General features: G+C 39.2%; 1 protein-coding gene across 1 annotated transcript in view; it reads left to right on the plus strand.

The window, feature by feature from the left end:
* MAP7D3 (MAP7 domain containing 3) overlaps positions 1-13,368 on the plus strand; it is a 31,861-nt gene extending 18,493 nt beyond the window's left edge. The window contains exons 8-18 of the mRNA XM_006774703.2: positions 174-799; positions 1,355-1,458; positions 1,726-1,937; positions 3,096-3,225; positions 5,717-5,852; positions 6,793-6,900; positions 7,851-7,904; positions 9,453-9,555; positions 11,134-11,326; positions 12,225-12,484; positions 13,077-13,368. Coding sequence (XP_006774766.1) covers positions 174-799; positions 1,355-1,458; positions 1,726-1,937; positions 3,096-3,225; positions 5,717-5,852; positions 6,793-6,900; positions 7,851-7,904; positions 9,453-9,555; positions 11,134-11,326; positions 12,225-12,480 — 1,922 coding nt within the window. The 3' untranslated portion in view covers positions 12,481-12,484; positions 13,077-13,368. The remainder of the gene's footprint in view (positions 1-173; positions 800-1,354; positions 1,459-1,725; positions 1,938-3,095; positions 3,226-5,716; positions 5,853-6,792; positions 6,901-7,850; positions 7,905-9,452; positions 9,556-11,133; positions 11,327-12,224; positions 12,485-13,076) is intronic.
* The last annotated feature ends 258 nt before the right edge of the window (positions 13,369-13,626 follow it).

The following is a 13,626-nucleotide window of genomic DNA, read 5'->3' on the forward strand; positions in this document are numbered from 1 at the left end:
TGCTTTTGTCCTCTGATTAATTTCACTAAACACTTCTGTGTTATGTGTAATCCTTGTCATTTCCTAATAAACACAGTCTCTCTTCTCTTTTCCTGCTCTTATACTGTTTCATGGTACATTTCTGTCTTGTCATATTTCTAACTGGAATTTCATATTCTCTCATTCACCCATAGACATCCACAGCCCTGTAGTACGGTCTACAAACATGCCCTTGCTTAGCCATAGCAATGATGAATTGAAGAATACCACGGTACTTTGCAAGTCAACAGTGGCAGTACCCTTCCAGGAGAAAGTAGAAACATTCCTCAGGGTGAACCTGGAAACACCTCCTGAGGTGAGTGTGGAAGCAGCCCCCAAGAGGAGTACGGAAGCAGCCCCGGAGGTGAGTGTGGAAGTGGCTCCTGAGGTGAGTGTGGAAGCGCCATTCAAAGTGAGCATGGAAGCAGCCCCTGCAGTGAGCATGGGAGCATTCCCCAAGATGAATGAGAAACCACTTTTAGAGAGCTTGGAAACATCACCTGAGGGAAGCGAGGACATGTCCCTCATGAGCGTGGATCCATCTCCTGAGGTGAGCATGGACTCGTCCTCTGAGGTGAGCTTAGACTCATCTCCAGAGGTGAGCTTAGAAACATCTGAGGCACGCATGGAAATGTTCCACAAGGTGAACATGGAAATGATTCCTGAAGAAAGCTTAGAAACCGTCCTCGAAGAGAGCATGGACGTGCCCCCTAAGGCCAATGTAGAAGCATCCCCCGAGTCCAAGTCATGCCCTGAGATGAATGTGAGAGACACTCCACAGGTTTGTCAAGTACCTTTACTGACTAATCTATTAAAAATCTGTTTATTTAATTGTATACATTATTTGATAGGTCAGGTTTCCCAATAAAAACAACTTATTTATAACGTTCAGCAATAAAATTAATAAAATAGGATAACTTTGTTTAATGATTTAAAATTCTGATATTCATTGTACCAGTATATCCCAAAGCTGAAATACTAGTTTTTAGTAGAAGGGGAAAGATGTATGAGTTTATATGAACTATGCTTCTAAACCCTGAAGAAAAATTTTTTGAGAAATATTGTAAACATTTAATTAGGATTTAGAAATAGAATTGGGTTTTGAAGTAAAATATTTCTTTTAAATTAATTATTTCTATGGCCTTGGATTGTGTACTATGAATTGTTATCCTGGAAGAACTTATCTCTATAGCTAATTCTTATGCATGTAAGGAAAATTAGGCATTTATGGAGCTAACATTGTGTATTATTCAGAGTGTTTTTCTCTTAAAAAGAAAAGCCAGCTGAAGAAAGTTATTGCTAATAATTTCTTATCTGATTGTATTGATCTGTTCAGAAATCAAACTTTGTAAACAAGAAGCGCACATCGACACATACACCATTGTCTAAATGGCCATCTTCTGCAAGCGTATGGGGTTCACCCTCTCCCATAAGTGTTAAGTAAGTAGCTATTTGCAACTGTTCCTGATACGTGTTTTACCAGGATAAATTTTACATCAGTATTTCATAATTGAAATAATGTAGTATACATGGTAATATAAATATTTAGAAAAACCTTTAACAGACAAAGGGCTTACCTTCATCTATTATAAAATAACATGATCTCATAATATATTTTATGAAATAGTACACTAAGAATTAATTGGCATATGTTAATTACAAAATCATATCAGACTTCCCCCATTAACTATTGATTTTTCTCATTAGGCAAATCCAAAAGAATTGCCCACCATCAGTTTCACCGGTTGTGCCAAAACAATCAGAACAATCTTCTGTTCCCTGTAAAATAATTCCTGTTAAGCATACCCAACATACACAAAAGGTATTAGGTACGATCAGAAGGAAAAAAAAACGGGCTTCTAAAAAAACCACTAAAAAAAGCTCTGAGGCCATGAACCAAAAGCAAATGACCCATGACGGTAAGTTCCTTCACTGAGTTTATATTTTGGCAGGTATGGGAATTGTCAGCTCTATTTTATTTTCCAATTCAGAGAAATTTAAGGAGCGAGCTTTCTTTTAGATAAAGAGAGTTTTGCCAATCACTGGCACACTGCTTACTTTTCCTTGTGAGAGCTACTTTACCCACACTTTAATTGTTTTTGGAAAATCTATTTTTAGCACTGATGTTAAAAGTACTTCCTGGATGAGTGTATTTCTAGGTAATCCCTACAGTCCCTTCCAGCTCTGGTAGTGGATGGTTCTATGAATGGCTGAAAGGGTTTCTATTAGAAGCTGTAGGTCAGTTGCTGTGCATAGACCATAAGGTGTCTGGGATGTAGTTGGGTTCCTGAAAGTACCAAATTGGTATTTTTACCTGTCACATGTGTTCTTAATATTCAAGGATATTGCTTATTTTTAAATATACTGGGAAATTTTGCTTTATGAAGGAATTCCACAGTGAATTATTTAGAACAGGAATAAACTTTTTATTATAAATTATTTGTGCTAGATGTCTTAGGACCCTCATTTTCATACGTTTATTTGAAATGAAGAAATTAGTCACATGGACTAAAATATTATCATATGCCTTCATGCAGTCGCTTTGTTATTGATAGTCTTGGTTTCTTTGGTTATCTACAGTTAGCCAGTTTATGATCAACCAACTATCATAACACACTAGTATCAATGGTTAGCTTCACAGTAATTATTTAGTAAAAATGATAAACAAATTTTAAAATGTATGCTGGATATATTTTTGTTTAGTCAAGTATTTAATATTTATATACTTCATTTAGATTGAATATAATCTTGTGTACATCTATATTAAGTATAAATCTTTTTTCCATAGGATCAATTTAGTAAGTTACCTCAAAACAGCTAAACCAAAGTAGGAGGGAGCAGCTCATTATTTCATTTTGGAACAAGTAGTTGTTAAAAAGAAACAAAATGCTACTTCTGTTATTGGGGGAGTGGGATTTTGAACAAAATCTGTTCTATAGTCACTTATAGATTGCTTTTTATACATTTTAGACTATATACATATTGTTCATTTTTTATATTATTGGTTGTCTTGCATCTCTTTATTGGAATGAGAGGCAGTGAGTTCCCTAAACTAACTGTTTCACATGTTAATTTAGAGTCTGGTAATAAAAGCACACAAGGGATTATGAATGCTGAGGAGGCAACAAAAATTTTGTCAGCGAAACGACGCCTTGCTCGTGAACACAAAGAAAAAGAAGAAAAACTACAAAAACAAATGGAGCAAAGGTAAGTACAATATCATCCTTTCTGTGCTATAAACCTTGCCTGGGCCTAAAGTTTAAAAGCCAAAACTTATCAAGTATTATAAATTCTCAAAGAGTGATTGACTTTTTCTTCAACATGAATCAGAAATGACTGTGGGAAGCATGTCAAGCAGAGATATGAATGGTATAGGCTTCTTTCGCCTTCATGCATCATGAATCTTGAAGGGGTGCTATCGAGATGCATAAAGAGACCAAAACTCATCCAGCCAGTGTTGCTCATTGGTTGAGCTGCAACCTATAACCTGGAGGTCACAGTTCAGTTCCTGGTCAGGGCACATGCCCAGGTTGCGGGTTCAATACCCAGTGTGGGACGTGCAGGATGCAGCTGATCAAGGATTCTCTCTCATTATTAGTGTTTCTATCTCTTACTCCCTCTCCCTTCCTTTCTAAATCAATAAAATACATTTTTTTTTTAAAAAAAAGACTAAAACTCATGTCAGGATCCCAGATCTCAGCACTTTCTGTTGGCATTCACTTGTGTCAGCCCCTATCTTTTTTCAGAGGTCTTGCAACTTTAGAATTTGTAAACCTAGAAAGTATACATTTTTGTGTTTTGTTTTTTTTTAAATATATTTTATTGATTTTTTACAGAGAGGAAGGGAGAGGGATAGAGAGCTAGAAACATCGATGAGAGAGACATCGATCAGCTGCCTCCTGCACATCTCCTACTGGGGATGTGCCCGCAACCCAGGTACATGCCCTTGACCGGAATCGAACCTGGGACCTTTCAGTCCGCAGGCCGACGCTCTATCCACTGAGCCAAACCGGTCAGGGCTACATTTTTGTGTTTATTAAGGGTGCTTTCCAGTGACTTTTGGGACATCTCAATTTCATTAGTCATTGCTGGAAGGATTTCCTGTGATTAGTAGATCTCATCTAAGTTGTGTGCATTCTAATTTGATTGAAAGGTTTCTTGATCCTCCACCTTAAGGACATTCCAGTTGGGGCCCTGAAATGTCACTGCCTGACTGGTTTTATGTATTAAGTGTTTTTTTGTTTGTTTGTTTTTTGTTTTTGTTTTTAAAAATATATTTTATTGATTTTTTTACAGAGAGGAAGGGAGAGAGATAGAGTGTTAGAAACATCTATGAGAGAGAAACATCGATCAGCTGCCTCCTGCACATCTCCTACTGGGGATGTGCCCGCAACCCAGGTACATGCCCGTGACCGGAATCGAATCACATACTTTCCATATTTTGTACAGGGCTTTGGGAGAAAGGAGAAGAGGATATTGTGAATAGCAAAAAACTATAATTTGAAGACTATTATTCATTCCCTCATGTAAACAAAGCTGATTTCGCTTTTTAAAATTTTTTTTTTTTATTTCAGAGAGTAAGGGAGAAGAAGGAAGGGAGAGATAGAAACATCAATGATGAGAGAATCACTCACCAGCTGCCTCTTGCACACATCCTACTAGGGATGAAGCCTGCAATCCGGGCATGTGCCCTGACTGGGAATCAAACCGTGACCTCCTGGTTCATAGGTCGATGCTCAACCACTGAGACACGCTGGCCGGGGTATATATATTGATTTCAGAGAGGAAAGGAAAGGGAAAGATAGATACGATTTAGTTTTTTAAAATATTTTTTTTGTTAATCTTTACTAGAGGATATCTTTTACATTGATTTTTAGAGAGAGTGGAAGGAAGGGGAAGAGACAGAGAGAGATAAACTTTGATATGAGAGAGATATACCAATTGGTTGCCTCCCGCATGTGCCCCAACCAGGGGCCAGTGATCGAGCCTGCAACAGAGGTACATGCCCTTGAATGGAATTGAACTCGGGACCCTTCAGTCCGCAGAACGATGCTCTATCCACTGAGCCAAACTGGCCAGGGCTTTCTAAAGATTTTTAATTGATTTTTTTTTGAGAGAGAGAGAGAGAAAGAGAGAGAGAAACACCGATGTGAGAGTAAAACATTGATTGGTTGCCTCTTGCACGTGCCCTACTAGGGATCTAGCCTGAAATCTGGGCATATGTCCTGACTTGGAATTCAAACAGGCAACCTTTTAATACACAGATGATGCCCAAACAATTTAGCCAAATTTGCCAAGGCTGATTTAGCATTTTAAAAACACTCAGTACTTGTCTTTGTTGATTGGGTTTTCTTCCTCTAGGCACCACCAGACCTTCCTCTAAATTATCCCAATCACATCCCCATGTGATATTGGGTATGAGCATGTATAAGTGGAGAGCCCCATGTATAAGAAGTGACATTCTCCCTTCTTCCTCCCTCCCCATGTTTTAAGATGAAAAGTAGCCCACCACTTGATAGTTCTACTCCCAAGGGCTAGTTTTCTCCATTTTAAAAGGTTGAAATTGTGCTTATTTTGTGGAGTAACAACACACAAAATGTAGTGAATCTGTTATAAATGTAAATTGTACCTACTGCAAGCCATGTATGATAGAGACCAAGATAAATACTAAGAGTTATTTAAATATTTGTGTCATCAGGAAAGAGAAAGATGTGACAAAGAAAACATTTGACGGCCAAGAAAGATTCTCCAAATTTGACCATGGACAGCAACAAAAGGCAAGAAAAAAGAAAAAAGGACGTCAGCATCGAGATAGCCAGCGAGTTTTATTACAGGTCTGCACTTTATCAGGGGATGAGAACTAGGTTATAAAATTCAGTTGAAACCCAAAGCAAAAACCTGCTTCTCCAAGGATGCCACCTTCTCTGGCTGCATTTTTACATTACAGTCTAGCTAACATCCCATGTTGCTGTAAGTCATTCTCAGCCACCCTTGGCAAAATCCAAGAATGTTTACCAAAAGTAACAAAAGCAGAAAGCAGCAAATTAAAGATTAACAGTCCTTTAGTTTGTCTACATAAACAATATTGCAGCTTGGTTTCAGGAATCCAAACCACTCACACAGATTAAACGTCCTATGTGAATTTTCCCAATCCTGCATTCTGTGGTGACACAATTGCCCTTCACATCCCCCCAACAGAAAAGATAAAAATTATGAATACCTCTAAAAGTTTAAAGTCATCAAATTTACCAATAAGAATGCCTCACCCATGGAAATTCAAATTACCGGGTAAATAATTCCCCAAACTCACCTCAGTTTCAATAACCTATTTTACATTCCACTTTTAGTGTATCATTTATCAAAATCAGTTAGATGTCACATAAATGATTATATGCATTTACATTCCTGGAGAAGGTAGCTTTAAGAATCCTCTTACTGCTTTTGAGAAATGTAAGACATGATTCCTGTTGCTGTGTTAATGTTAATAGCTGCACAACTACATACTTTGAAACTATAGTGGTTTGATAACCACTACTAATGATAGTCCTGAGGTCCTGGAGGGGGGTAACACATGTCTTCTAAATCTTCAAGATAATAGCCTAGTTTTGTACTTTTTAGCTAATGCTTTAAAAACAGCCATTCCGTATATGTTATAGGTACTCTCAATCAAAAGATTACGTTATTTTAGCTGGATAACATTTAACTTCTTAAACTAGTGTTTTCTGGTGTAATTCAGATATATTGAGGTGAAACATTTTTATGTAACTTTCCTAGAAAGAAGACGCCGAAATAAAAGCTAAGGAGGAGGAGGCCGACAAATTCAAGAAGGAGCAGGAAAAAATTATGTTGCAGAATTTACAAGAAAGATTAGAAAGAAAAAAGGTAATCTTTCTCTCTCTCTCTGTCTTTGTTTTGAGGGTTTGATTCTTTGTTTAGAAAACAATGTTGGGCACATGATATGAAAATCACAAATTAGTGACAATGGTTGTTTTCCCATTCTACTCTTTTCTTCCTTAGCCAAGGATCTCACCTCTCCTACCTACAAGGGTCTCCTTTTATTGACCACACCCATCCCTCATTGACCAGTGGTGGCCATTATAGCAAACCTCTGGGAACAAAGCTCCTTTAAACAGAATTACTCAGGTCATGGTATGGGTTGGTGGAAATAAGGTTTTCTTCTACCTGGGCTAGAAAGTGCAGGTCTCTGAGAGGCCAAGGTGCAGGCTTTTTGTATAGTAGGAGCTCACTTTGTGTAACTCATGTGCCACACCTGGGAGCAAGGAAGGGCTCCAGTCCTGGCTGAGGTGCTGCAAGCCTCTGTCAGATCCATCACCTTGAGGAGGCCAGAGAGCTGCATCTCTCCTCACTTACAGGGAAAGAAGTGTATGCTGGGGAAAAAATTCTTAGCTCTCCTATGTGTGTTCTCTTTCTAGTAACAAAAGCTCTGGCAGTGTCGCATCGTTGGGGTACATTCTTGTCATTAACATCGGCCTCAGTCAGGGTCTGTTCAGATTACAGTTGTGTTTAAAAGTTCTAATTGGTTTGCAGTAGTATGTGCTTAGTCTAAGTAATGCATTTCAAAGTCTGCAAAATTAGGAGTGAGGAATCATTTGGATTTCTGTGTTACTAAAACAAGTACAGTTATCACCACTAAAGGCCACTGAGACCAGGACTGGAGGAAGGAATCAACTGCCACCCAACGTCTTGTGTTGGTTAAGTGTGTGGCTTTGGAGCAGTCACTGATATTATCCACTTCTGGAAAATGGGAGTAATCACCACTCTTTTGCATTTAATCTGTTTTCATGTTTGAAATTTTATTTTCCTTTAAATAGAGTATTGAGGAAATTATGAAGCGGACAAGAAAGACAGATTCGGACACCTCAAAGGTAGTCTCCATGCTCCTACTGGCAGTATATACAAATTCCTGTTGCTTCACATTCTTTTTTTAATTGATTCATGAGAGAGGAAGGGAGATGGAGAGAGATAGAAACATCAATGATGAGGAAGAATCATTGATCGTCTGCCTCCTGCATGCCCCCTACTGGGGATTGAGCCTGTAACCCAGGCATGTTCCCTGAGCGGGAATCAAACCATGAGCTCTTGGTTCATAGGTTGATGCTCAATGCACCACATTGGTAGAGCTCACATTCTTTTTAAGTTTTGCCATTTTGGTGGTAATGAAATAAAGCATCACATTGCATTTTTCTTGATATTAAAACAATTGAGCATATTTCTTAGATCTTTATCTTCCATGTTTTTTTTTTTCTTGTGTGAAAATGCTTATTTAGGTCTTTTGCCCAGAACTTTTGGGCTAATTTGTCTTTTTCTTACTAATTTATAGTTCTGTAAATGTTCTAGATTCTACTTCTTTCTTGGTTATATGTATTACAGATAACTTCTCTCACTTTATGGCTGTCTTTTCTTAATGTCTTCATTTTTACATTGTTGAATTTATCAATATTTTTTGATGACTAATGGGTTTACATATGATTATTGGCCATTTGGATATTTGGTTTTGTGAAGTGCCTTTTTCTTTTTTTATTGATATTGAGAGAGAGAGAGAGAGAGTATGGGACAATGCTCCAACCATCTGAACCACATTAGGCAGGGCGAGAACTGCCTTTTCAAGTCCTTTGCCTGTGTTTTTATTGGGTTTCCTGCCTTTTGATTGTAAGAGTTTTTTACTCACTTTAGTTATGAGCCCTTTGAATATAATGTATTGCAAATATCAGCCCCCATGGTGTAGTTTACTTCGTACTCTCATAATGCCCTGTGATCAACAGAAATTAATTTGAACGAATTCAAATTTACCAGTTTATTCCTGTATGGTCACTGCTTTGGGGGTCTCTCTCAAGTATTTGCCTACCTCAGTGTCCTGTCTTTTGATGGACATGCATTCAAGGCCTTTTCCTTCCAGATTCTATACTGTTTACCTTGTGCTATAAAAGTAATGTTTTGTCTGTTTATAGTTGACCAGTTGATATAATTATGAAAGCTTAGAATAGAAATATCATTTCTGAAAAGTTCTGGGGGTCACCATCTCAAAGATCATTTAGCCCATTTGTCTGAGAATTTTACCTCCAGCAGCAGCCAAGAACTTTTTTTAGCTACTCACCAGTTGCCCCCACCTTGGCATAGTTCGGACTCGGAGCAGGAAGAGACCGCATGCTAACCCAAAGCTCTTGGCTGTTGGCTCTCACTCAGGGAAGTCTTTCATTCTTGAGTGTCCTCCCCTAACTTAAAAACAAAATTAGGGCCATCTGTCCTATTTCCTGTAGATTCTCGGGACCAAAGAGTTTAGATTTTTTAAATCTTTACTTTGAAATGATGAAAATTAACCATCAATCCAGCCTTAAAATCTGTCTTCTTTGAAATAACTATGTCAGGATGATTGAATATTTAGATATAACCATAATTTTCTTTTTTCATCATAGGATACACAAACATCCAGCAGTGACACATACGAGGAGCATGAGGCAGATGATGAGGATGAGCCAGAAAGTGATGATTCACATTCTGATGACTTGCATCCATCAGGTTTGGTTGCCTTTTGAGTTGTTATTTTTTAATATTTTTATTGATTTCAGAGAGGAAGGGAGAAAGAAAGAGTGATAGAATCATCAATGATGAGAGAGAATCATTGATCGGCTGCCTCCTGCATACCTCACACTGGGGATCAAGCCCACAACCCAGCCATGTGCCCTGACCAGGAATCAAACTGTGACCTCCTGGTTCATAGGTTGACGCTCAATCACTGAGCCACAATGGTTGGGCAGTTGTTGTTGTTGTTTTTGTATATGTTTTTATTGATTTTAGAGAGTGGGGAAAGAAGAGGGAGAGAGAGAGAGAGAAACATGGATGAGAGAGAAACATCAATTCGCTGCATCCTGCACGTCCCCTGCTGGGAATCAAGCCCACAACCCGGGCATGACCTCCTTGTTCATGGGTGGCCGCTCAACCACTGAGCCACACCGCTGGGCACCTTTTGAGTTTTGTTAGTCACTATTTAAGAGGTAGACTGCATAGGTTCATCCAGGGACTCCTCTGCTTCTGAGCTGTTTGGCTAAGGGCAAGTTACTTAATCTCTCTGTGTGCTCAGTTTTCCTCTGAAAAAGGAGAAGCTATTGTCCTTCTGGGGTGAGCATGAGATTACAATGAGATAATCCGTGTAATGCTAAGAGAATAGTGCCTGACACATAGTAAATTCTCAATAAATATTAGCTCCTGCTGCAGCGTCTGTTGTTATTTTATGGGTTGTGCTAAAAGACTGTAGATGGCCTCTCTTTCTCAGCTGAATATGAGGTTTACTAACATTTCATAGCTCAGGGCCTCCTCCGGCATCTATGATTGACCACAGGTGGAATATTACTTTCTAAGTCATTGCGAAAAATTAAAATCATATCATGATTATGAGTGCCCGCTGAAATGTATTATTAGTTTCCTTATGAGTAAGAACCACTTTATGGCAACAGTTATTGGCATCTGAGAAAACACTGTTTGTCCACCCTTTATCTCAGAAGTCAGGCCCTCTACTAGGTACAGGGATACAGAGATGGAGAGCAGGGCCCTTAGCCTTGAGGAACCATAGCCGATGGGAGGCAGACATATGAGCAAATAACGATTCTGCTACAAGCTGGTTGCATTAAAAGAAGTTTGGCGAAATGCATGAGAACATAGCAGTAGGAGCAAGGTAGGTATAGGGTCTGCCTTAGGACACTGGAAAGGGTAGGAGTTGGCACTGGAAGTGAGACTGAAATAAGAGGTGGAGGCAGAATTGGGTAGGTGGGTAATCAGAAGGAGGGGTAAGAAGCATGGTTAAGTCCTATCCTCTGGCCGGCATTGTTTCCTGCCAAAGGAGAAAGGGCAAGTTCCTTAAAGGTGGCCCCTTTGTGCTCTAAGGGCAGTGCTGGCAGGTGTGCTGGGCAGCAGCCTGGACCATGTTTGAGAAAAGTAGAGTAGTTTGGTGGCTGCTGGGCCTGCCTCTCCAGCGTACTCCCATGATTCTTCCTGCCATCAGACATGGTCGGTCCTTCCCCCAGCCTATCAACATCACAGCCTTTGTTCTTGTCTTTGTTGTTGAAGCTCTAGTTTTAATCTTATTCCTTTTTTTTCTAGCCTTTACAAATGGCATGAATTCATCCATAAAACTCAAGAAAAGATCTAGAAATGTGAAGAGAACCCCCAGGCTGCCGCCTTTAGAAGTCAGTTCTGATGAAGCCTGTACAAAGACAAGAGCATCTTTTAAAAATGACATAAAAAACGTCAGACAAAAAGTGAAAGACCCTTTGGCTCAGGCCAAGGGTATCAGGTTAGTCACTCAGTGAGCTTTTCAGAATAAACTTGGTGTTATTATGATTGACATTCTTAGAATGATACATGAGATTATTGACTGAGCTCTTAACTTGTACCAAACACTATTTTAAGCACTTGTTTTACAGAAACAAACTAATCCGCACAGCAGTCTTGTAGGGTAGTGTTAGAATTTCCGTCTTTACAGATCAGGAAACTGAGGCATGGAAAGATTATGGGTCTTATTTGCCCAACATCCCACTGTTCCAGGGCAGAGCCCAACTTCACACTCAGTGATTTGTTCACACTGGTTAATGTTGTCTCATAAAATCAGGGAAGGAGTCATTGATAGAGTGACTGCTGTATGCCAGTTATTTTACATAACCTATTTTAATTATCATTTCACTTCTAAGTTCGATATTAATGACCTCATTTTACATATGGGGAAACTGAGGGTCACAGATTAGGTCAGAAGAGTGGGAACAGAGTCTAGAAAGGAAGGATCTTTGGGCGATTACTTGAAAGACATTAACCTACAAGGCCCATGGAAACACTCTGCTAAGGGACACAGTGATGGTTTGGAAAGAGCACTGGAGCTACAAAACCCACGTTAGTCCTCACTTCACTTTACTGGCCATGTCCTGGATCATCTTGAAGTAGGGACAGGGTTCCTGCAGCCTTCACACTTAACTGTTCCATTAGCATGCCCGTGGAACCTAGGACTTTGAAGGACACAATTTGAAAACCAGGGTGTTCTGCGATCTCCAGGGCCCCTTCCAGCCTTCCCATTTTATCATTCTGAAAGTTCATTTACTTTCAAGGCATTTCTTAAAAGATTATTAGAATATAAAGTTGCTTTCAGGGTGAAGCTCTGGCTTGGGGATAATCAAGATTCTAACCAAAACATCTCTTTCCAGGCTGTCCATCAAAAGAATGACCGACCAAGTAACAAAAACTGAAAAGATAGTTGAAACCAGCAACACCATGGTACCATCCGAAAGTTTACATTCAGTGTCACAGGAATGTCTGTGTGAACAGATACTAGATAGCACTCGCAAGATCGATCCACTCATTTCTAGCAACCTTCCTGGTAGCCAGAAACACCATCTGAAAGGTTCCACAACATTCCACCAAAGTCCCCAGGCAAAAATAGAAAAATCTGATTCTGCTTGATCAGGTAAGGCTTTTTTTTCTTTTTTATCCCATCTTCATTTTGCTTCCAAGACCATTGACCTTGAGCAATCCTGCTTCCTGCTGTTTCAGGGCCACTTTGGCACCATGTAACTTGGGAGGTGAGGGAGAAGACAGTGGTGGATCTAAAAGTTACATTGATGCCGAAGACTCTTCCATCGAGTTAGTTTTTAGAGTAAATTAAATGACTTGAATCTAATTTAATGTCCTGCATTTCCTGCCAGATAATGCAAAGTAGGTTCTTTTCACACTGGCTCTTTTACAGCACACAGATGATCATTTAGGGCAGAGTGTTTATGAGGTCTGTGGAATTTGCCTATCAACCTGTGTTTCCAAAACCAAAAGACCTTCGTTTTTCTTTCCTTGAGAAGCTCTCTTTGAAGTTGAGAGGCAGCATGGGCTTGTTTGGGGGTTGGGGATGTTGAGAGCATTTATAAGAGTACCAGTGTGTCAGCAACTCCAAAGGGGCTACTGAGGGTACCAGACCCACCCTGAAGGAAGGAAGGCCAGGGTCCAATTGCTGTGAGACCAGCACCTTCTTTACTAATTTTCTTTCTTTTCTTTTTCCCTCTGGTCAGACATGTAAACCTCATGCAGCCTAGAAGAGAATTTATCCTTCATTCTGGGTTTCAACTTCTAGGCTCATCTCCCCAAATTACTCCACCTCCAACTTGAACCAAGCAAAGGAAATAACTAACAAAAGGGAAAACAACAAAAAGTCATTTTAGCAAGTCTCAGAAGATGCCCACTCACTTATGTCATCTTGAAATCCACAAGAAAGGGTTCTTAGTAAAAAGTTGTTTTCCTGTAAAAATCTCCATTGTATCTCATTGTATTTTCCTGCCAACATGTGTTTGAGTGTGCATTGAAGCTGTGTTTATAAACTAGTAACTTATATTTCTAAAAGAATCTCTACTGAAAGAATAATATTCTCTCAGTACGTGTTTGAAATCTTAAAATAATATTTGTTCTGTTTAACAAAAACTCCTGTTTGATCTTGTAGAGAACATAATAGGTTATGTGAAGGACTCAAGATTGCTCACAAGAGCTATGTTGGATTATTTCTAATATACCAATACCAAAGATTGCAAAATAGAGTAAAGCATATGTTACCATTATGTATGTCTA

This window comes from Myotis davidii, unplaced genomic scaffold (genome assembly GCF_000327345.1).
Source record: "Myotis davidii unplaced genomic scaffold, ASM32734v1 scaffold1208, whole genome shotgun sequence".
Taxonomy (NCBI): domain Eukaryota; kingdom Metazoa; phylum Chordata; class Mammalia; order Chiroptera; family Vespertilionidae; genus Myotis; species Myotis davidii.